This window comes from Sciurus vulgaris (assembly GCF_902686455.1).
Source record: "Sciurus vulgaris genome assembly, chromosome: 3".
NCBI classification, from domain to species: Eukaryota; Metazoa; Chordata; class Mammalia; order Rodentia; family Sciuridae; genus Sciurus; species Sciurus vulgaris.
This window is the reverse complement of record NC_136463.1, coordinates 170350505-170374613: the sequence shown is the minus strand read 5'-3', so window position 1 is coordinate 170374613 and position 24109 is coordinate 170350505. Positions and strand designations below refer to the sequence as shown.

Below are 24109 nucleotides of genomic sequence, written 5' to 3'. Positions count from 1 at the left end.
TTAAAGCTGCCAGGCTTCCCTATATACTGAAACTGTGCTAAAGATCAAAACTAGGCCCTGAGATCTCAAAGCTACCCAATTACCTGCTAAATTCTATTCTTTCCTATTTGAGCTCCACTGGCCTTGGTTTGAAAGTAGGTGGCCACATTTGTCACATCTAGAATGGAGGAACCTGGAAGGCTGGAGAAGATACAAACCCCCAAACCAGGACCCTGTGAGTACAGGACTCCAGGGCTTCTATACCACATAGAAGCTGAAGGGCAGGCTGAGCCTCCCAACCCCTTACCCTGGGAGCTCCAAGTAGGGTGAAGCATATTTTTTATTAAAAGAGTTTCAAACAGAATTACAATTAAAAAAAAGATATATTGCCCAACCCCTACCCATGGAAGGAATGTGGGCTAAAGGCTGGGAACCCCTCAACAACAGGGGCTGATGGCGTTTATCTCTGTAGCCAAGAGCTGAGACAGAAGCCAGTACACCTAAAGCAAAATCACTGGATTACAGTAGCTCCAGAAAGGGAGAGTCAGGACAGATGAAATATTTCCCTAAGGTCCAGGAGGCACATTCCTGAAGTTAAAGGCACATTACTGGAGAAAAGACCCCTGGACGCAGAGAAGGAAGGAATCTTCTCTGGCACCAACAGTAATGAAGTTTACTGGCTGAAATCATTCTGAATCTGGGGAAAGGAAAGAGCTTTATACATAAATCTCTTCTCATTTCTCACTCTCAAGTGATTGGCAGCTTATTGCTCTTTTTCAGTCTCTTCAGCTTTCAGTTGAGTTGATGGCTTGTATATAATATGGAAGACTTGGCAATAGTAGGGCAACGAAGGCTGGAGGTTGGATCCCAGGAATCTGGGATCATGTGTTGTGGGTTGGCCTCAGGAGATGGATGAGTTTCCTGCAGTGCCTGGCAGAGGCAGGTCTGGGACTGCTATGTGGCAGTAACTGATTCCCCAGAGAGAGCAAGGCTAATTTCTCACTGGCACCCAGGGACACCAGCACCTGTAGGACAGAGAGTAGATGACAGAACAGGATGTGAAGGTTTAGAAACAGTGGTGTTGGGACACAAGCACAGAACTCTCATTTAGTCCCACAGTGCCCATCCCAAAGGAAGAAAAAGGAGATGGGCTATTGAGGACTTGGAATAGACTGAATGGGGAAAGAGAAACCTTGGAGACAGGAATCATCAGGACTAGAGGTTTACTTCCATTCTCTTTGGTTACAGACCATAAAGCCAAGGGACCAAGGGACTTATCTGCTTGTCCCCAGAAGAGACAATGAACGAAGCAGTGACTGACAGTGAGCTGCAAAGTCTGATTCCCATCCTTGGATCCAGATCAGTTAGTCCCAAGCTGATCCCTCAATTCCCAACCAAGAAACTCTTTTATTATTTCCTTGGATGGATTGCTGGAAACTCCTATTATATCACCACTATCCTGTCAAATTTCTATTCTGCATAAACTACGCAGTGCTATCACACTGAGCTATTATAATTTGTGTGATCATAGGTAGTTGTATGAAATTTCCACTGGGTTCTTTATATATTAAAAATTGAACAGACTAAGCAGAATAAAACAGTGGCTAAGAGTATGGGCTCTGATGGCACATTCCTGTAATCCCAGTTGCTCAGAAGGCTGAGGCAGGAGGATCCTGAGTTAAAAGTCAGCCTCAGCAATTGAGGCCCTACGCAACTCAGGAAGACCCTATCTCTAAATAAAATATCAAAAGGGGCTGGGATGTGGCTCAGTGGCAAAGAGCCCTTGGGTTCAAGCCCTGGTACCAAAAAAAAAAAAAGGAGGATGGGCTCTGGACAGACTTCTGAGATCACAAGCCCAACCCTACCTGCTAGTTCTGTAACTTGGAAAAAATCACTTAATTATTTGTGACTCAGTTTTCTCCCCTACAAAATAAGGATAAAAATAGCTTAAACAGATAATAAAGGCAAAATGCTTAGAATGGTGCTAAAAAAATAGATGGTACCTTCATGGCCTCAACATCATCTTGTCTTCCCTCGTCTCCCTCCACCCAGGTTCTAGAAGAGATAAGCTGTGATCCTTGAGATCTCAGAAATGTCCTAGCACAATGGAGCCTTCTTCTAGCTCCTTTCCCTTCTCAAGGGTGTGAGATGGTAAATGGAAAACTCATCTCCAAGGCTTTGTCCCTGAGTTTCCTCCACCCATGCAGTAACAGCTTGGATTTCTGGATGTCCCAATTCCTTACAGACAATCTCTGAGAACTGGCATGAACCATAGGGCCCCTGATCATCATGGCTCAATAGTCCCACAGGATGTACCTGATGAATGCAGGGTTCCTGTCGGAGGCTTCGGAGGGCAATGAGGGCAGCCTCCTTCACATTCAGCTGAGGGTCTCCACATGCCATCTCCAGGAGCCGCTGAGGTACTTGGCACTGTAACAACTCCTCCCCCAACCCCTCAGGCCCCAAGTTGCCCAGAGCTGATACAGCATTGCGCCGGATCCCAGCCTGAGGATCTCCAAGCAACTGGGTCATACTGGGCACTGCAGCTGCCAGGGCAGGTCCCAGGGGACCAGCCTGATAGGCTGCATTGCCCACAGCAAAGCTGGCACTGCGCCGCACAGCAGGGTCTTCATCTCCAAGCCCCAGCAGCAGAAGGTTGAGCAGTCCAGCCTGGCTCTGTAGTGCCCCACGAAGGGCCATGCTGTGTTGGAGCAAGTGTCCTAGGAGCCCATAAGTACGGGCCCGCACAGAATTCTCTGGGTGACCCAGGAGACTGCGCAAGGGCCTGTAGGATTCATCAGAGCCAGCCAGGAGCTCTTGAATAAAGAACAAGTGACTGGGAGACAGTACCCGGGCTGTGTGGGCCAGCAGGGAGAGAAGGTCAGAGGTCAGCAGTGGCAGGTCACTCAGGAGGACAACAGAGAGGAATGGAATGATGGTTCTAGGGGAGGCAACCACTGTGTTCACAAACTGGTTGAGAGCGGTGGGATCCGTGAGGGCCAGGCGTGTAAGGAGGCTAATGGGCAACTCAACTTGCGACAATGGAAGATAGTGGCAGCAGACCTGGAAAGTGGGGGGTGTGGATAAAGGAGCTCAACGTGACGAAGAAGTACACCACGCTAGGAAGTGGGGACCCAAAAGCTGGGAGAGAGAGAAGCCAAGCTGAAGGGAGAAACACCCCAGGGAGCTGTAAGTCCCAACCCAGAGCACACCACATGAAGCACATGTAGAGCCCAACAGGCAGATTCTTTCCAAGTACACTCCTTGCTCTGCAAGGACTGGGTCTCTGCCTCCAAAAGCCCTATGGGGGTAATGCCAAGAACTGCCAGGGAAGGGATTCCTGGCCAAGGAGCTGAGACTCTAGTGTCTGGACTAGGATGATCTCCCCACTGAGCTCCAACAGACCAGATGAGAGAATATCAGAGATGAAAACACTCACTAACCCAGCTCTGACTACATGCCTCTGTTCAGGTCTGAGTCCCTCCTCAATTCCAACTCTCAGGTCAAGTCAGATGCTCCATTCTTACATGGGCTTAGGAGAGCCCTGGAGCTGTTGGAAAGTGAATTAGAGGACACCAGACTGGCCATATTCCTTCCCCACATTCATGCCTGGTAGCTTCCCAAATACCTGCAGCAGGTGGGCTGCAACTTCTGAGTCCCTTAGATCAGCCAAGATACCTACAAGGAGATCAGCATCCACATCCAGGGCGAAGGGAAAGCAGAGGAGCTGGCAGACAGAGACTGCCACAACTGGGAGAAACTCAGCCCCATGAGGCCTAAGGAGAAGAGTGTAGAACATACTTGGTCTTGCTCATCTATCCTTTAAGATACTTCTACCCCACACCTCAAGTTCCCTTCCCTAGCTCCCTGCCCCTAACCTCAGCAGCTCCTTAGATTTCCAGACTAATCCTTAACCCATTTCTGGTCTTGTAACTCAAGCTGTCAGCTGCCTCTCTCCTGCCCCCCACCCCCCACCCACCACCTCCCCATGTCTATTCTGGATCTTCTATACTCCTTCTTCTAGCTCAAACTCACGCCTGACTCAGGTGATGCAAGAAACTGGGGGAAAGAAGGTGCTTCAGAATGGACATGAGAATACTTCCATGCTGGGACAGGTGGCTCAGGCATAACTGGGGCTCCTGGGTGAAGGTGGCCATGGCCAGGCTCAGCAGGGCTGCTATGCCTGAAAACATGGAGAAAGGAGACCTAGTGAGGCAAACAAGAGACCTCACTGGCCCTGTCTCCCCAGTGCTCCCAGGACCATCACCTATTCAGTCCCTTCTCCATCCTTGAACAGCTCCATTGAAGACTCTGCTGTGGTTAACCCAGTTCCAGACTCAATCCTCTTGAAGACAGACCCATACAATGGCCTCACTAAGGAGGCTATGCTAACAGAAAGATACCTTGAGGTGAGATCAGTGTCCAGTCTGGCTCAGGGATGGATGGATCAGATAGTGACAGTTCCTCTTCCTGTGTAGATACCTCCTCAGGTAGCCTCAGAGTCATAGAGAAGCGGTGCCACAAAATGGTCCACATTTCTGAGCTAGCCACATCCCTGATCAGGCTAGCTTTTCCCTGCTGGAGGCAAAAGTGAAAGGGTGGTAGGAGAGGCAGAAGTTAGAAGTACAGTTACCTTTTTTCATTCTTTTCCCTGACCTAAAAGGACTCAGTCAGCAGGCCAAGGCAGGAGGATCTCAAGTTCAAGGTCAGCTTCAGCAACTTAGCAAGACTCTGCCTTAAATAAAAAGGTCTGGGATGTAGCCCATGGTAAAGCACCCCTGATTTCAATCCCCAGTACAAAAAAATAAAGAGAGATAAATAATTCCTCTATCTTCCCACTTAGGATTTGTGTTGTCTTATTTTCCTTACTTATCACACCTTAACCTCCTGACCTTTCAACCCATGTCTGTGTCAGCTAAAAACCAGAGCATTGCCCTGTTGGGGTTGGCTTGCTCCAAGGCCAAGAGGTACATGGGTCTATAAAATAAAAAGTTTTAAATATCAATAAAACAACAGACAGGTACAGTGGTGCACACTTGTAATCCCAGCAACCTGGGAGGCTGAGGTGGAAGGATTATAAGTTCAAGGTCAGCCTCAGCAACTTTGCAAGATCCTGTCTCAAATAAAAAAATAAAAAGTACTGGGGATGTAAGCTCAGTGGTAAAGTGCCCCTGGATTCAATTCCCAGAATCCAAAACAAAACAAGAAAATTTGTTATTTTCCCATTAGATCCCCAGGGATGCAGATGAAGGGCCCTACTGATGGCAAGTGGGGCAATTTTCAGGCTATGGTAGGCATGGTAGTTTGAGGAAAGGCAAGTATGGGTTGCTTCTTCCTATTCAGTGGCTCCAAAAATGCCCAGTTTCTCTCTCTTCTTTTCATCCATCCTAAGATACACCTGTACTTGGGTGAGGAGCTGTAGCAAAAGGATGAGGAGGCCATCGTAGAACCCACAGTTATCTGGTGGAGTCAGCCGGACCTGTTGGAGAAAGCAAGAATGCAGATCCTTAAGAGGAATGAATTTGCCCCTAGGCCTGTGAACCCAACTCCCAGTAGGTAGAAGCGTTCCTCCTGAGCCTGGCAGAGTGGGAAGAGTTCTTCTGGAATTAGGAGTCTTGGTCCTGCCTATTCATTAAATGCGTGTCATAAAAACACAGAGTCTGGTAGGTAAGCAGACAAAGAAGCAATTATAGTTAGAAAGATACTGGCTAAACAAAAGGTTAGGGGCATGGTTAAGAGTGCCCAACACTGCCTCCTAGGATAGGAAACTGATGGATTAAAAATTTTAAAGACAGGTACAGTGGTCCTAGCCTGTAATTCCAGTTACTCAGGAAGTTAAGGCAGAAGGACTGCAAGTGCAAGGACAGCCTGGGTAACTTAGCAAGAACCTGTATCAAAATTAAAAAAAAAAAAATTTACAAAGGGCTAGGGATGTAGTTCAATGGTAGAGCCACCCCACGGTTCAATCCCTAGTACCCCATGGTCCCCCAAAATAGAAAAGAGTAGGCAGGCATGAATGGTAACTTTTGGTAGAGAGCCCAGAGCTGATACGGGAGCTTTCAGCAGCAGGCAATAAAGTCTGGACTTTATCCCAGGAGCAGTGGGATGCCACTGATCATGAACATAAGCTCTGCTGCATCAGCAACAGTTTTTGTCTCTTTCATTCACTGCTGTGTTCTCAAGAGTCTGGGAAAGTGTGCTGGGCACTCAACACATTTTTTTTTTTTTTTTTTTTTTTTTTTTGTGATACTGGGGATTGAACCCAGGACCTTGTGCTTACAAGGGAAGCACTCTACCAACTGAGCTATCTCCCCAGCCCCTCAATACATATTTATGTGTTCGATAAACATTGGTTGAGTGAATGACCATATTTTCCTTTAAGAAAGCTCACTCTTGGACTGTAGTTGAAGCTCAGTGGTAGAGTACTTGCCTAGCATGTGTGAGGCACTGGAATTCGATCCTCAGCACCACATAAAAATGAAAAAATAAAATAGGGGTATTGTGTCTATCTACAACTAAAGAAAAAAAGCTCGTTCTGGCAGCAGTAAAGAGAATGCACTGCAGAGGAGAGTCTGAGAGGAGAAATCATTTAGGCAGCTGCTAAAGTGGATGAGAGAGATGGTGAAGAGAGAAGGCAGTGATGGTGCCATGGAGGGAAAAGATCTGTACATCAATCAGAAGGCAGAACATATGGAACCTGGGGAGCCATTTGTAAGGAGAATGATGGGGGAGGTGGTTCCAGGGTCTTGACTTAGGTTCCCAGGTGAATGTTAGTGCTACCAGTAATTATATGATTGCTCTGAAGGTCAACTTCATCAAGGAAAAGCAGATGATTATTACTACATTTGCTATGTTTATCTGCCAACTGTTTTGTGGTAATATGTGAAAAGGGCCTTATAAATAATAAAGAACCTACATATAACAGATGACAGTAATGTGAAAATGAAATCTATTCTTTTCACAAAATGAAGGTTCCAAAGGGTCTCAAAATGAAGGATGAAAGGCTGGGAAAGGAAGAAAGCAGACAGGAGACTGCATATGGAATGATTCCTGAAGAATGTGTCTGCCCCTTCTCCATCTCAATTAAGAAAGCAAGAAAAGTAGAGTGGGCTTTGCTATAGAAGGGGAAGTGAGGAAGCAGCAGGAAGGACTTTAACTAGAACACGAACTCCTGGGGGCTGAAGCAGACAGGAAACCTCAGATCAAGTCAATTGGTCTCCTTACCTCCTCTCCTTTCCCTTTCTACTTCCATCTTTAGAAGCCCTGAGTAAGAAATCCAAAACCTGTCTGGACTTACAGAGGCCTAGTATCTGGGGTAAAAGGGTGATTCCTTTTTCATTCCTTAGTTTTCACCAGGCTTGCTAGCATTTCAGTCTTTACTCCAGAATGGTGTCCCAGGGTTTGACTCAGAGAAAACGTGTCAGGGCCTTCTCTGGTAGCACTCACCTCTGCAGGGGCAGACAGAGCATGTGCAGCTGCAGTGATCCATTCCCTAGGCTGGAGGTCAAAGGACACTCCTTGCTGACCAAGCTGTCCCAACAGACAGGCTGCTGCACTCTGTAGGAAAGGTAGAGGAGGATTGTCCAAATCTGAATGGTGTGTAGAACAGGCAGAGAGGATTTGTGTCTCTGTCCTGCTTCAGAAAAACCCATCCAGAAAAGGATGCAAATAGGAGAGGGACTGCCCCACTTCCAAAAGGGTCAGGATGACAGGATAAAAGGGGGAAGTGAGGGAAGGCTGAAAACTCACCACAAGAGAGACGACATGTGAGTGGGTAAAAAGCGTAGCAACCTCATTGCCTAGCTTCTCCATTCTGGAATAGAGAGATACAGCATATTAAAGGTGGCTTTCCCTCTTCCTTGGACAGGCTGCATGTTCACCACAGTTGATGGAAATCCAGGTCTGTTCTTTGTGAAGAAAACTTTACTCTCATCCCGTTAGCATAGGCTAAAGGGTGCTATTCCCAATATGCTATGTCGGGGTTGGCTGTATGGGCAGACCAGTGCAGAGATCCAACTTTGTGACTCACCCAGAAGGCAGATCTTGGAGTCGAAAAACAAGGAGAGAGAGAAGGTAGAGTGCCACTTCAGTGGCCTCTTCCCAATCTGCTACTTTTACCTATAAAGGAAACCTGAGCTGTCAGAACCACATCTGGGTGAGGTAGGGTCGCCATGACATGCCCACCTGTGTTGGTGACTTACCTTGCCCTGGACCAACATCAATAGTGACTCCAAGGCCAAGGGCTCTTGCCCTAGAAGATGGCACAGTCGCTCACTGATGTGGCAGCAGGAATAAAGAACCTAGCGGAGTGGCAAGGTAGCTATCAGTGGGCAGACCAGCTCAGGCTCCTTGACTGCAAGGCCCAGCTGAAAAGCAGGTGAGCCTCTATAGAGCTGGTGCCCACACCTGGGGTATTAGGGAATTTTGCCCCTTGTTTCTGATATCAAAACAGGGATGCTTCTCAGTTCTGGAGAGGAATGGCTAACATGGGGTCACCTCAGTTGAATAGATTTAAAGGTAGAACAGGGTCCTGCGAGGGAGATTCTTGATCTCTCAGACTCTTTCTCTCAGTCCCTGTATCTGTCTTTCTGTCCTGGAAGTTTAAAAAAAAAATTTGAGATGCTGGGAATCATGAGAAGTACCTTGAGAAGGTCCAGGCACAGGATGGGATGCCGCAGGCCAGAGATGAGGGATGGCCTCAGTTGGCTGCTGTCTTCAGTCAGCTGATTTGCCAAATGCCAAGAAACCTGTGGAGATATATTTGAAGATCCAATCCTATTCCCCTTATTCCAGTTCTATTTCCCACCTATCTCTAATTAACCAGGACTCTTAATCTATTGCTAGACCCTCTTCTCAGGTTCACCAGAAACTTCAGACCCCATTCTATTCTCAATCTTCATGGGCAATGGAGAAGTGAAAGTCAGGGCTTAGTCTGGTCTCAGTATAAGCAGGTATGGAAAAAAGCATTACTGGGCAATAGGAAAAATGAATCCTGAACCCTTGTGGAAGCATTGCCTATGGCTTCCAATCAGCTGCCCCACCACCTAGACAGCTTATCATTGAGCCTTTTTCATGACCAGCTGGCCACAGGTTCTGGGATTCTGGCTATATTGTGTTCTTCAAGTGGCTCACACTCAAGGTGGGAGTCTCTATTTCTGGAAGTCCTCAGCAAGGAGAGGCATAAAAGCCTGTCTTTCTGTCCTTCAGAGAAACTGAGGCCATTCTTCCCAACTCCTCTGGCAGGAAGGAAGGGAAGAGCAGGAAGCTGCAGCTCAGACCTGCTCTTTGGCATCCCAGCAGCCAGGCAGTCCCACAGGAGCAGTGCAAATGGCTGCCAGCGCAGAGGAAATGGCTGCAGGCAGATCCTCACTTTGCTCTCGCAGTGTCTGGCTCACTTGTGGGGCTCCTGTGGGGAAAGACAAAGAACGCAAAGTGAGATCTGGTGGCTTAGCTCTTTCAGTTATTTTTTAGTACCTACTAACGGCAGGCACTATTCTAGGTGATGGTAGTAGGAAGAGCAGGAAAAAAGAAGCAAAGAGAACCTCCCCTCCCCACTATGGTCACCTGGGGGTGTGTGGAAAGGTAGCTGTGGAACTGTCAAGCCATGAAGGAGCCCATCCAACACAGCACGCTGTGTGGTCAGCAGGCTGGAGTAAAACACTTTGGAGATGGCCCGGCTGTTCCCATCCATGGCTTCACATAGGACAGTAAAACACTAAAGGAGATAAGGGAAGAGGCATTGGAAAACTGTCTGGGCTTAGTGTAAGAACCAAGTACCCTGAGAACCTGGGAACCTGAGGACAGAGGATATAGACCCAGGGGACAGCTGCCTAACACTAAGGTGTCCTTAAATCAAAAGTGCACTATAACTGCCCTCCCATTTTGACGAAAAGGACTTCAGTGTCAATCCTTTTACCTCCTCTCCCACTTCTTTCTTTGGTTGGACATGGAGCCCAGGGCCTCCTGCATGCTAAGCACATGCTCTACCATTGAGCCACTCCTCAGCCCTAGCCAATCCTTCTATTTTCTGATCTCTTCTCTACATGATGTTTCTCAAAGCGTAATCTATGGACCGTGAGTATAATTCCCAGCGATTCCTGGGACCCCCTCAACCCAATCTTACAGACACAGAATTTCAGGAGGAGGAAGAGTTATTTTAAACTCCCCATGCTACCCATTGCACAGTGACATGAGAAGTGATGAATGACAAGTATCACTGGAGGTTGAAATTTAGACATTCAAAAAACTTTCTGACTTGAAAGGGTGAGGGATATGAAATTAGAATCTGAAGACTAGAAAAGTTTGTATGGACTGCTTGCTGGAGGCAGAAATAGAGCCCAAATCTGTGTTCCTAATTACCAGTTTAAAATAATTACCATGCAATTGTTACTTCCTTGCATGTGTTCCTCTCTAATTATCTCCTCTGAGATCAGTGTTTGCCCATTCAATTCTCCATTCTCTTGTCCTAACTTCCATGGTCTAGGGAGAGAATCCACATAGTTAACTAGACCTTAGGACAAAGAGGGTTAGGAAATATGAAAAGATCTCTAAGTCTCTTCAAGGAGAAATGCTTCTATTTGTGGTCCCCTGAAAATGTCAGTTATTTGATGCCACTGTGCCTTTAGAAGTTCGCTCTTTCTGTCTAGAATGTCCTCCCTACTCTGACTTTCTCATGAGGCATATGGCACATAGTGGGAATTCAACAAATGTTTGTTTTATTAACTTGATCTGACTCTTTATAGTCATAAGAAAGGGAATGGGAGAAACACAGAGAAAGACAGGAGAAACAGAAATCTGGTGTGAGAGCAGATTACCATAAGGCTGTCCCTTCGCAATGTCTGCTCAGCGTCATCTGATTGAGATAGCAGTTTCCCCAATAGGTCCAGAAAGAGATTGGCAGCCTCCTGAAACACCTGTAGGCTGGGAAAAAAATGAGCCCATGGTTTCTTCTCATCCTTTTACTAAAAGTCCCGATTCGACAAATGGGTCAGTTCTGGCTGATAGGAGAATCTCTACAAAGGAACACATCAGAATGCTCTCTCCTGTCTCCCCCACTAAACACACACACACACACACACACACACACACACACACACACACACACACACACAGAGCCTCCAAGTCCCCTTTTTGTCATTTTCACATCTTGACCCTTCCATTTAGGGGCCACGGTGACTGCTGACTCTTAGAACCTCAAAGTTGTGGGGTGAAGCTAGAGGTGTCTAAAGGTCCTTTAAGAGGACCAGCTTAACTCTGAGGGCCACTCAGCAGATCCCTAATCCTGTCACAAATCACAATTTCTTTTCACTTGGAGTCTTCTTAATTAGCAGGGGAAGAAATGGAGTAGAAACTGAAGCCAAACTGGTCAGCAGAGCAAAAGTGCATTTTATCCCACCTGTCACCTGTCTGGCTCCTCTCCAGATTGAAGGTGCAGGCAAAATAGGCCTGAATCACAGCCATTAGGTCCCGTAAGAAGGCCCCATACCAAGGTTGCTGCCAGGGAAGAGAGGGGAGAAAGAGAAAGTAAGGAAAATGCAGGGGATGGAGGCAAAGAGAAGAAAAAGCAGTAGAAAGGCAAACAGAGATCCAGCCAAACTGACCAGACAGAAAAGGATAGGGGAGGAGAAGTATGGGTAGAAAGATCAAGAAATGACAAAATGTCAGTCAATACGCAGACTGTAAACAGCCTGAAATGTGTCTTGTTTGGCTTCAACAGCATTTTCAGGTGTAGGAGACTATTTTTCAAAAAACTCTTTGTAAAAGTTCCTTAAAATCCCCCCAAATAAATACGCATCAGCAGAGTACAGCTTTCCAGCTGCCTTAGCCTATGTCTTATAAACTCTGACTCTGTCCTCTCCAGGTGACATGGTCCCCTCATCTTTGCAGCTCAGCTGCAGAATGACAGCATGGGGAAGTAGAGATTTGGCTCCAAACACACTGCATCTCAATCCTAGCTCTTCCACTCACAATCTCTGTGACCATTTACAGATTAGTGACTATGCATGAGTTAATCTCTGAACTTCAGTACTCTGCTCTCTAAAATCACATCAGTAAAGCCGAGGATCCAATGTTTCAAAGCACGGTATTCTAAATATGAAGGGATTGTGTATAAAAATCTGGATTTCTACTTGAAAACTGGAAGATATGGCAACACTGGCCCAAATTTTCACATAGCAATAATGGGCTGGAGCACAGAGAGGATGCTCCATTTAGATGGAATGTCTAAGCTCCAGTTTGTCAGACCCCCTGCTGCTCAGATAGTTATACACTTAGCCTACTTCCCTGACGACACTACCTCTCTGGCCCCAGAAGGCATTAGAATTTGCAATTGATGGTGTGCTAATTAGAAAAAGGAGAAAAAAAAATAAATAAATAAAAAAGGCAGTCAGGGAAAATACAGTTGGAAAGGAGAGAAATCCAAGCAAAAGAACCTTCTGTTAGTCTTCAGAGGTTCCTCATCTGGTACTTACCTGCTGGATACTGTTGCTCTCCTGGCTGTGCCTGAGGAGACTGAGCAGCAGCCCAGGCAGCCCAGCCTCCTGGCAGAAGGAATACAAGGGAACAGAGTCACTGCAGCTGGATAGAAGACTGCTCAGGATCCGGAGTGCAGGGAGGATGTGGGAAGCACTCTCCAGGTTGCCTTTCAGGATCTGGGTGACATGATGTAAAGAGATAGCAATTAATAAATTGATCATAAGAAAAAGAAGAAGAGTCACAGATGCCAAATGTCCCCAAAGAGTTAGCAAAGTGGGCCAAATGTTTCCATTTCTTTCTTTAGAATCTAAAATCCGGGGAAGTAGAGCCAAAGAAGCAGGGGGACTGTACCAAGGAAGAGGACTATGGATAGCGAGGTCACTTGGCACAGAACACCAGAGACTAAGGAGCAGGGCAACTCCCCTTCGGATCTGTCAGGTCCAGTAACAATCCTATCTGCTCCTCTCCCTTCTCCAGTCTTTCACACACACACCACACACACACCACACACACACACACACACACACACACACACACACACACACACAGTATTTCTGAAAATTAAAAAAAACTCTCCTCCTTTAGGTCATGTGGGTAGGATGGGAGGAGGAGGGGACATGAGAGGAAAGGAAACCTAAAATGTATAAAAGGGGCAGGACACCCCACTCCCTCAGGTTCAATTCACAAATCCACAGTACCACAAAAAAAAAAAAAAAAAAAAAAAAAAAGAGGGAAATAAATATAAACAGCACATTTTGGTGAGTTCCTAGTAAGGAAAAGCATTGTTTCAGAGAAGCAAATAAAGGCTTTATGAGTGAATCCTAACTTTTAATGCAAATTAAGCCAAACGTTATCCCTAACAAAGAACTTCATTCTCACTAGTATACCTGTAGTACAGTATATTGCATATTCAGTTGTTAAAATTATGTTTCTAAAGTTGTCAATAAAAATTTTGTGGGGGCTAGAGATGTAGCTCAGTTGGTAGAGTGCTTGCCTTGTAAGCACAAGGCCCTGGGTTCAATCCTCAGCACGGAAAAAAAAAAAAAAAATTGTGGAAACATGTTTTTCTCTTGGCCCACAATGCCTAAAATACGCACCATCAGAAAGGTTTGTTGATGCCTGCTCTAGATAGTTATTTTTTCCTTCAGAAAGGTAATCTGAGGCCTGCTCTTTCTGTGTTACTAAAGGAGGTTAGTGGATCTCCTCTAATTAAGCAGATAAACTAAAAGAACTGGGGAAGGACAGACTTTTTCCTTTTGATGATGTTTTCAATGCTTCACCTCTGAAAACAGCCCCAAATCCTGCCTACAGTACACTCTGCCCATTACCTGCCCTCCGGTTTCACGCAGCTGACTCTGGATGCGCTGGCAGAAGTCAGGATTGCATAGCAAGGTGAGAGGGGCCTTCAGCTGGATGGGCACAGGCTCAGTGGTCTCTAGCAGTTGTTGCCACTCATCATCACTTTCTGGTTCCTGGAGAACAGTGGAAACAGTGGGAGGATGAAAGAGGTCAGAAGGAGTATGTAAGTCTCAGGATCACAGCTCCCAACTTGGGATCAGAAATCAGGGAATCATGAAATAACTGCAAACAGCAAGTGCCTCCTTCAGTTTCCAGTCATAAAAGGCACAGTGGGCAGATGTGAGGGGTCTGGAAAAGTCTTTTGGAGAGCACTGGCAAGTGTGCATAAAAACAAACTAAAAAGGCAGGGGTGCTGGCACACACCTGTAATCCCAGCAACATGGAAGGCCGAGGCAGAAGGATCACAAGTTTGAGGCCAGCCTCAGCAACTTAGTGCGGCCCTTAACAACTTAGCAAGACCCTGTCACAAAATAAAAAATAAAAAGCGTTTGGGATGTGACCCAGTGATTAAGTGCCCCTGCATTCAATCCCTAGTACCAAAACTACAAAACCAGAAAACCAAAAAATATCTAGAAAGATGTCCATTGGAGCATGGTTGGTAATAACAAAAAATAGAAACATCATAAACTAAGTCAGTAAAGAAATGATAAACCATGATCCAACCCTACTAGTGAATATGAGGTTATTGAAAAGAATGTTGTACTGTGGATGAATTACTTATACCAAAAATGCATAACCTAAATCTAATCATGAGGAAATATCAGTTTGAAGAATATTCTACAAAATAAATGTACTGTTTTATGGTTTGGACATGGTTTAAGTGTATTCCCCCCAAAGTCCGTATGTTGGAGGCTTGGTTCCCAGCATGATAGTTCCAGTAGGTAGTGGGACCTTTAAGAGATGGGGTCTATTTATAGGTCTTTAGGTCAAGTGGGAGGGGGATGTGTACTCAGAAAGGATTAGGTATTTGTCTGTCTCTCCCTCCCTATCTCTCTCTCTCTCTCTCTTTTTTTTTTTTTGACCATGCTGGGGAACAAATAGAGGATCTCATGTAAGTTAGTCAAGTATTTTCCCACTAAGCTATATACCCAGCCTGGGCTTATATGTTTCTTCAGGGACTTTGATTAATTCTTGAGAGAGGGTTGTTATAAAACCCTGAGCCTGGACCCACCCACAGGGCTTTCTATTTTGAGGTGTGACACTTATTCCCACATATCCGCACTGTTGTGATGCCATCAGCCATGAGGTCATCACCAGAGCAAAGCCAATGCCAGTGCCTTGCTCTTGAATCTCCAAACCCATGAGCTAAATAAGCCTTTTTTTTTTTTTTTTTAACAAAGTTAACCTGCTCAGGTACTTAGTTATAATAATGAAAAACAGACTAACACATGTACCTTAAAACTGCCAGTCATAAAAAACAAAGAAAACCAAGGAACTGGTTCAGATTAAAGGAGACTAATGAGGTATAACAACTCAATACAATGTATGAACAGGAAAATTTTGGGGGGTGAGGGTCCCAGGGATTGAACTCAGGGGCACTTGACCACTGAGCTACATCCCCAGTCCTATTTTATATTTTATTTAGAGACAGGGTCTCACTGAGTTGCTTAGGGCCTCAACTTGAGGCTGACTTGAATTCACAATCCTCCTGCCTCATCCTCCCAAGTCACTGGAATTATAGAGTGCACCATTGTCAAAATCTGAATATGGATTGTAGATTAGTCTATTAATCTATTTTCTGTTACTATAATAACACTGTAGCAATATTAAATGTCTTTGTACTATGGTAGTCAAGTGAAAGACCTTATGTGTTTAGGAGTGAAAGGCTATATCTGCAACTTACTCCAAAATGATTCAAAAGGTGCTATATCCACACATACATGGAGAGAGCATTGTAAAGCAAATGTGACAAAATTTTGACTGGTGAATCAGGGTTTATGGGGGATTATAGTTTCAATGTCTCTGTCCTCTCCAAAATATTTGTGTTGCTGGCCATGGTGGCACATGCCTGTAGTTCCAGCAGCTCAGAAAGCTGAGGCAGGAAGATCACAAGTTCAAAGCCAGCCTCAGCAACTTAGAAAGGTCCTAAGCAACTTAGTGAGACCCTGTCTTCTCGAAATAAAAAATAAAAAGGGCTGGAGATGTGGCTTAGTGGTTAAGTACTCTTGGGTTCAATTCCTAGTTCCAAATAAACAAAAAAACAAGCAAACAAAAAATACATATGGGGTGTGTGTGTGTGTGTGTGGGTGTGTGTGTGTGTGTTGAAAATATAACCGTTGAAAATATAATCCCCAATAAAACTGTTGGGAGGTGGGGCCTAATAAGAGGTTTTTAGGTCATGAGGGCTCCGCCCCTATGAATAGATTCATGCTGCTATAAAAAATGCTGTGGGAATAAGTTCATTCTCTCTCTTCTGTTCTTCTGCAATTGAAGGACATAGCATCCTTCCCCTTCAGAGGATGTGGCATTCAAAGTACCATGTTACAAGGAGGAAGACTGGGCCCTAAACTGCTTACTTTCATCTTAGACTTACAAGCCTCCACAACTTTGAAAAATAAATTTGTTCATTATATATTATCCAGTCTTGGGTATTCTATTTTGGTCCACAAAATGGGCCAAGATAAGGATATATGGGAATTCTATGTGCAGTTTTCTCATAATTAATATTTAAGTTGAAATGATTTCAAAATAAAAAGAATCCTAAAACACAAAATATTGAGTAGAACTACATGCTATGATGTAGAAAAAAGTCCTAAAAATCAATCGTAGGGTAAAAGAGGCATGATATGAAGCAATACATACAGGAGGAACTCAGTAATGTAAAAACAACCAAACTATGTATTTCTGTGTGTGAACAAACATGAATGCAAAGTACATAAAGTTTGAAAGGAGACCAATTAAATTAATAACAATAGTTACCTCTGGAACTGATATAAGGAGGGTTGCTTTTGTTTTTTAGATGGGGTCTCACTATATTGCTCAGGTTGGCAATACAGTGGCAACTCCTGGGCCCAAGTGATCTTTCTGCCTCAGCCTCCTGAGCCACTGGGATTACAGGCATGCACCACCATGCCTAACTTGGGACTTTTGATTTCACCTACACATTCTAATTTTTGAGAATTACATGTTCAGATACTATTATTAAAATCTATAAATTGATAAGAAAGTAATTTTTAACACAAAAGGAACTCATGCTTAAGAGAATCATTTTTCTAGAAAAACACTTACCCAGGCCAGCATCCCACAGAAGGAATAGGGCCAACAAGAAACCCTAAGGCTCACCTCATTTTCTAGGTCCACTGCATCAATGCTCCGCTGGCCCACCACCTCTGACCTCAGCTCTGGAAATGCTTGTTCACAACCTGGGGTAATGTGGTTTTCCCTGCCAGAAGTCAGGAAGTAGGATGAGTGCCACGCTTGTGAGGCACAGAGTTCAGTAACTTGTCCCTCCCTCTAGGCCCAGGATAAAAATGAGGAATAATCCATCTAGGGAGATAGAGGACATTTCCTCAGGTATGGAATATGGCTGGTACAGGACATGTTGATCTCCACACACAAATCCTTGACTGTCCTCCCACTTTGGATCTTATTCACAAGTCTACAGTTTTCAACTATGGCTTTCAACTCAAACAATCTTCCTTTTTGGATGGAAATGATCCTTTACCTTTCAGTCAAAGTACAATTGAGATATGAAGAAGAGAAAATCCTTACGTTTCCCAATGAATCAGGAAAGTATTAGAACCACAGAACCCAGGACTCAAATTTTGAAGGCCTTGTTGTACTTAGGCAATGACTAGTGACAGGAACCAGTTCATATTTGTTTAGGCTCAAGCCAAAAATCTACAAGATACCTTGTCCCACTACACAAACCCCTAGCTATACAATTCTCACCGAGGTGTAGGAGGGGCCTCTCCAGCCTCCCACTCCTCAGCCCAGCTGTTCTTCATTTCTGAGGCCAAGATCCCAGCCAGGAGATTTGATTTCTCAGGAATATCCTGTAGTCCAGGCAGTGGGGCTGTGCTGGGAGTCACCTTGTTGGTTCTGTCCTCTTGCTCAAGGGAAGATCTAGTGTTCTGGTGTTTCTGTGGGAGATGAGTAGAAGACACTGGACCAGAACTGCCTGGTTGTTATAGGACTGTATGGATCTTAATCATGGCCTTTCCCAATTTCTTAGAAAGTCAACCTTCTTCTCCAACTCCCCCAATCACTAGCCTGGTCATGTTACATATTTTTCTCTATCCCACACACCTTCTGCTTGGCCTCTTCAGCCATGCGTTTACAGGCCTGATGCAAGATGCGAGACTGACTGCCCTTTGGAGCCAGCCGATGGGCCTGTTCATCCTTTAAGACCTGAAGTTCTGGGGGTAGGCGACTGGTAAATGGGGTACCCAACTCTGAGCCTGCTGGTTCAGTTATTACTGTAGGGAGGGAGCAGGAGAAAACATGATTATACTAGGGCTGCAGACACCATAACCACTTGGCCAGGGACAACTTCAGGGTCTCCAGGTTTCTATGGAAGGCAGCCATTTGAGACAATAACAAAAAGGGAGCAGGAGTGGCAAAAGTTAGGCCAGGGGCTAGGAAGAGAAAGCTCAAGCTGGTGGAGGAAAGAAGATATGCTGGATCCAGGTGTTGGGGGCAGAGAGGTAGACTGAAAAAAATACTGGGAGGTGGGAACCCTAATGACTCACTGGTGACACGACCAGCAATAAAGGGATGATGTAAGAGGTCTGGCCAGGACAGACGCTGCCGAGGGTCCTTGGTGAGCAGCCCCTGCAGGAAGTTCTGTGGAGAGAAATAATACTCCATCAGCCCTTCCTTACCTTCCCTCTAGACTCTCTCTAATCTATCAGCAGAACTGGCAATCTTAAACTCCTGCATCCATTGGTATGGCAGACTTGACCACAATCTCAACAGCTCTTGCCTTAGGCCTCATTTCCAGACAGACTAGTGCCTCACCTTTCGGGAGCCCCAATCCCTACTCATGGAAATTTTGTACCCTCAGATGTAAATACAGAAATTTCAATGTCCATCAACTTTGTGAAGAAGGGAGAAACAACTGAGAGGAAGATATCACTTTTGTACTCATCTTCAGAAAGCAAACATTCAAGGGAGTCCCAAACTTCTGCCTTTGACCCCCCCTTTGTTATGGTTTGTTTTGGGCTGCATAAGAATAAATGGATCTGTGGTTAAGAACACATCACACACACAAATAATGGTGTAAAGACGTGTTTGGGAGCACTCAAAAGCAAATCTTTAGATGGTTGAGGGGGATAATTCAAAAAGTATGTTATGAATTATCCTTGGGAAAATCTCCAACTGAGCCAGAAACAAGAATGGAAGGTAGTAGTAGATTATGACCACTGTTCTAAAACAAGGTGATTTGTATAACTACAGCTTTTGCTAAAGATACCTGCATATCTGCCCTAAGAGAGAATGATTATCCTTATGTATAACTCCCCCATTTGAGGTTTCTTATTTAGGTTCTTTTCTAATTATTTGGGCCTTCCCAACTAACAGGTTGGGAAGAAATTTGTCCCTTTTTATCTTAGATAGAACAAAGGAGAGTCATAATGAAGTTTTATTCTAGAAGAAAGTTGCACTTAAATGCCACTGAGGACCCAAAATCTTGCCCTAGATAAAAAATAAAGAGTCCAAACTTCTTTCCCTCCCCTCCTCCACCAGCCCACAGAGATTTAGCTATAGTGAACAGGCACCATCACTGTCATCTGTCCCTAATCATGAGGCCAGCCCCATCACTGGCCATTCTGATGTCTGAGGGGCACTGAAAGCAGTATGGGCACATCTAGATACCATCTGGACACTGCATATGATGGGAAATAAGTAGAACAAAGGACATGTAAAAGAACCAATACCTATTTCTGGTGTCTTGAAATTACCTTTCTATTGTGATAAAGCTTATCTTGCCCCAAACAGGGGCTACCATTCCCAAGTTTGGCAGGCCTAAGAATAACCTCCACCCCAGCATAAGCCCTTGCAGTAGAAAAACAAAGTTGCTTGGCCCAGCTCCCGAAAAATCCTGCCCTAACTCTGAAAAAAGATTTTGGAAAAGGGATCAGAAGTAGATGGAGATGGTTTTCTGATATAAAATTATTTTCCCTTTTAATTTTCATTACCTTAAAGCAGGGACTGATGGTAGAGGGCCAGCGCACAGGGTCCTTGAGGATGAGGCTAACCAGCTGAAAGATGCTTGTGGTATAGAAAGGAGGAGTGCCTACAGCCAGTTCATACAGAATGCAGCCCACAGACCAGAGGTCCGCTGTGTGGTCATATGGCCGCTCTTCCACCAGCTCTGGAGACATATAAAGTGGTGTGCCTTTGATGGAGGTCAGAACCATTGTGTTGGTGCTCATAGCCCGGGCAAAGCTGCAGCAGGAAATGGAATGGAAGGGAAAAGGAAAAGATATTCTAGACCTCGTCACTAATAGGAAACTAAACCTGCTCACTACTACCTGTCATTGTATGAGCTATCCCAAGCCAGAATAGAGAGCACCTTTGATTAGTTCCAAAGGACCCAGCTGGAGGCCCAGTCTCCAGTTCAGGTTTTAAGGTGAGCTTCAAGTAAGTTACACACAGGATCTAAGATTCCCTGCAGAACTGGAAGCATAGATGGAAGCTCAGAATCCTTACCCAAAGTCACAGAGCTTGATGCCACCACCTTTGGCAAGGAGGATGTTCTGAGGCTTCATGTCTCGGTGTAGGATGCGATGAGAATGTAGATAGTACAGGGCTGACACCAACTGGGCAGCAATGGCCTGAACCTAGGGGTCAGATAGGCAGGAAGAAAAAAGAAAAGGTAAGAGGGTAGAGTTGACTGACAAGACAAAGACTTTTGATACTGCCACTCATGTCTCTCTCTCTCTCACACACACACACACACACACACACACATATTTGGTACCAGGGATTTAACTCTGGGGCATTCAACCACTGAGCCACATCCCCAGCCCTTTTACGTATTTTATTTAGAGACAGGTTTTGCGGAATTGCTTAGCGATTCACAGTTGCTGAGGCTGGCTTTGCACTCTCCGTCCTCCTGCCTCAGCTGCTGAGAATTACAGGTGTGCGCCAGCTCATGTGATTTTTTTCTTCTTTCCCATTTTTCCAGAGTTTCACACCATATCTTACTTGTTCAAGAACAAAGGCAGCTCTTGCTTCCCTAGTTAATTCATGCATGCATTCACTCATTCTTTCATTCATTCATTCATTCAAGGAAAATGTATTGAACCTCACTTACTAGCTGCATGACTATGGACAATTATTTTGTGTTTCTCAGATTGACCATCTACAAGGTGAGACTAATGATATCACCTACCTAATAGATACTTGTGTGGCCTAAATGAGTAAAAGCATGTAAAGCACTGCTCAAAATGGTGCCTAGCATTGAGTAAACATTCAATACACATTAGCTATGATTAAAATAAGACCAAGTCTCTTTTCTTAAGAGAAGTAGTCATACACAAAAATAAGAAATGAAAAAGCTAATTACTTACAAACAGTGAAAAATGCTCAAAAGGAAAAAGAATACTGTGATAAGTAATCTTGAAGGGATTCTACAGAGAAACCCTGGGACTGAATGTGGCTGAAGATTTCATTCAACGATATCCTGCTGCTAACCACTATGTCCTAGTGGTGAATCCAGCCCTTATCTCTCACTGCCTTCTCTGGTACCACCACACAGCCCCTTCTTTCCCAAAGATACCCAACAAAAATGACATTAACAATAACTAACTGTTAAAATATGAATTAATTCAGTAATCTCCACAATAGCCTTACCAGGTAGACATTATCTCCATTAACTTGTCGAAGGAGACTGAGCTAGTGAGAGGCAGAACCAAGCCTCATACTCAGATATTTTGGTTTCAGTGTTCACATACTTGACTCTCAATGTCACACTGCCTCTATAACCACAGACTCCTGTATTCTTCTTGGGAGTTTTCAAAAAATGGAGACTCCCAGTGCTCTCTGATTGCCCTCCCAGCCCTTCACTGACAGAGTGGTCAGGACTGGAGAGAAGTTTAATTTAGGAAACATACCTGGTCTTCAGGGAGTTTTCCATCATCTTCCAGGATCTGAAAAAGCTCTCCCTCAGCATAGTCTGTCACCACCACCACCTGTGGAGAGAAGGCAGTGGCACTAACGGAACACCCATGCATTCTGGGGTTAGGAAATTGCTGGGACTCTTGTGCTTGGGAAAGGTGATTAAAAACCATGAAAGCACACCTCTTTGTCAGTCTCAAAGCTGTCAAGCATATGCACAATGTTGGGATGCCGCAGACCCCGCATGATTTCAATCTCTCGTTGCAGATTCCTCAGCTCCTTTTCTGAGCGCCCCAGTTTTGGGATGAACTTCAGGGCCACCACCTAATGTAGTAAAGTGAAGAGTCAAGGCCTAACCAAACTATTGAAAAAAGCTAGGATTTTTAACCTTAACTTCAGAGTTCCAGAACTCAAGACTTTAGACTGAGCAACTCTTATTATACCTGCTTGTCTCTCACCTCTTTCCCCACTGTACCTTAGCCTTACCCAGGCTTTGCCCACCTCTCAACCCAGAAGGAAATACTTTCAGCACCAGAGTTTGAACTTAAGGGCACCTTACCACTAAGCCCTTTGTTGTATTTATATTTAGAGACAGGGTCTCACTGAGTTGCTTTAGGGACTGGCTAAGTTGAGGTTGGCTTTGAACTCACAACCCTCCTGCCTCAGCCTCCCAAGCTGCTGGGATTACAGATGTTCGCCACCACACCCAGTGGAACCATCCTTTGCTGAACAGATTCAACTCATGAATTCTGAGAGAGGTGTTCTGATCTAACCAAAGGACTTAAGATGAGATTTTAGGGAAAACTGAAAGCAAAACAAAGATGGAAAAATAGAGTTCAGGTGTTTTCTCTCTTCCTCCAATGGTATGATAGATACTATTCAGAATAATAAACTGGTGTGGTGGCTCAGGCCTGTAAACCCAGCAACTTGGGAGGCTGAGGCAGGAGGATCACAAGTTCAAAGTAAGCCTCAGTCACTTAGCGAGACCCTGTCTCAAAAGAAAAAAATAAAATGGGCTGGGATGTGACTCACCAATTATTATTATTATTATTATTTATTATTTATTATTATTATTATTATTTGTTTTCTAGGTACCAAACATTCGTTGTACTAAGGGATTTAGTCTGAAAACATATTTAATCCTCAAACCTCATCAATCAGTTCTTATACTTATTTTACAGAAGAGGAAACTGAGACACAGAGAGGTTAAGTAGGTTGTCCACAGTTCCAAGGCTAGAAAGTGGTAGAGCTGGAATTCGAATCCACATAACCTAACTCTAGAGGCCATATTCTCTTAAAAATGTGATGGAGTCAGTGCCTTAGGAATTCAGGTTGGTTTAAACGCATTTGGCCCCATTTTCCATTGGAGTTGGGGATACTGAATCTCACTCAAAATATATCCCTCTTTCTTCACCACCTGTGCACTGTATTTTTTCCGACCCTTGTACACTCTCCCAAAAGAGCCTTCTCCAATCATCTCCAACACGTGGTACTTCTCCATGACAAAGGTTTCAGGATCTCTTAGAAAGAAGGTAGTTATGGTGCTGAAGAGCTATAGATCCAGGGTCAGTTTCACACATCTGGGAGGCCTGGTTGGGGCATGGAGGAAAGGTAAACATTAGCCACTTTGCCTTTTCCTTTTTCACACTAATCCAGGTCTCAAAAACACAGTAGGGTGGAGCAGATGGAAAGATGATGGGATCTTAAAACAAACAAAGCATCTTCTTGGCGTTCCTCCCCAGTTTTAATTCTCCTGTCTCCCTCAACATAGCCCCAAGCCCACGAATCCTGCTCGTTCAAGCCGCCGCCCCCCCCCCCCCCCCCCCCCGGCCCCAAATTTCCTGACAACTTCCTAGGCAGCAGGGCCTGGACCCCCCTGCCCGCGCATACTTTCTCAAACTCCCTCCATCCCCCAGCAAAAAAAAAAAAAAACTAGGAGCGCCGTCCAGGAGACGCTGGTCGCTACCTCCAGCCTGGTCCATTCTGCCTGCCTGCATACTTTGCCTGACATATAGTTTTTCTCCATCACCTACGGCGAGTCTCTTTAGGCTCCCATTCTTACCAATTTTCCTCGCTAGAAGTGGCCAAAAATTCAGAAGACAAAGGCCCTCAGAGGTGTGGGAGAGACGTGGACCGCCCATAGGCACTTCCTAGGGCACTTCCAAGCTGTCGCTTGGCCATCCGGCTCCACTAAGGACCGGGAGTCTGCGGTTGCCTGGAAACAGCGCGAGCTGCA

The 24109-nt window shown here is 45.0% G+C and overlaps 1 protein-coding gene across 5 annotated transcripts; it reads right to left on the bottom strand.

The window, feature by feature from the left end:
* Window positions 1–306: 306 nt before the first annotated feature.
* STK36 (serine/threonine kinase 36) lies at window positions 307–24092 on the bottom strand. Of its 5 annotated transcripts, none has more exons than XM_079135181.1 (27): window positions 23936–24092; window positions 23291–23462; window positions 22057–22197; window positions 21870–21947; window positions 20464–20594; window positions 19950–20199; window positions 18504–18597; window positions 18061–18230; window positions 17704–17894; window positions 17095–17194; window positions 13782–13925; window positions 12450–12629; window positions 11375–11472; window positions 10794–10899; window positions 9544–9694; window positions 9258–9385; window positions 8622–8726; window positions 8181–8279; window positions 8009–8097; window positions 7729–7792; window positions 7426–7536; window positions 5378–5458; window positions 4383–4557; window positions 4015–4162; window positions 3608–3755; window positions 2296–3042; window positions 307–1004 (listed from the first exon to the last, which is right to left on the bottom strand). In XM_079135181.1, exons 2-27 carry the CDS (start codon window positions 23372–23374, stop codon window positions 861–863), a joined length of 3957 nt encoding a protein of 1318 aa, XP_078991307.1. In that variant the 5' UTR covers window positions 23375–23462; window positions 23936–24092; the 3' UTR covers window positions 307–860. The 5 variants fall into 5 exon arrangements, with proteins under 5 accessions (XP_078991307.1, XP_078991310.1, XP_078991309.1 ...); XM_079135182.1 differs by lacking the exon at window positions 23936–24092 and adding an exon at window positions 1983–2035 and having other exon boundaries at window positions 870–1004; window positions 23291–23389; XM_079135184.1 differs by lacking the exon at window positions 23936–24092 and having other exon boundaries at window positions 23314–23456.
* Window positions 24093–24109: the final 17 nt, after the last annotated feature.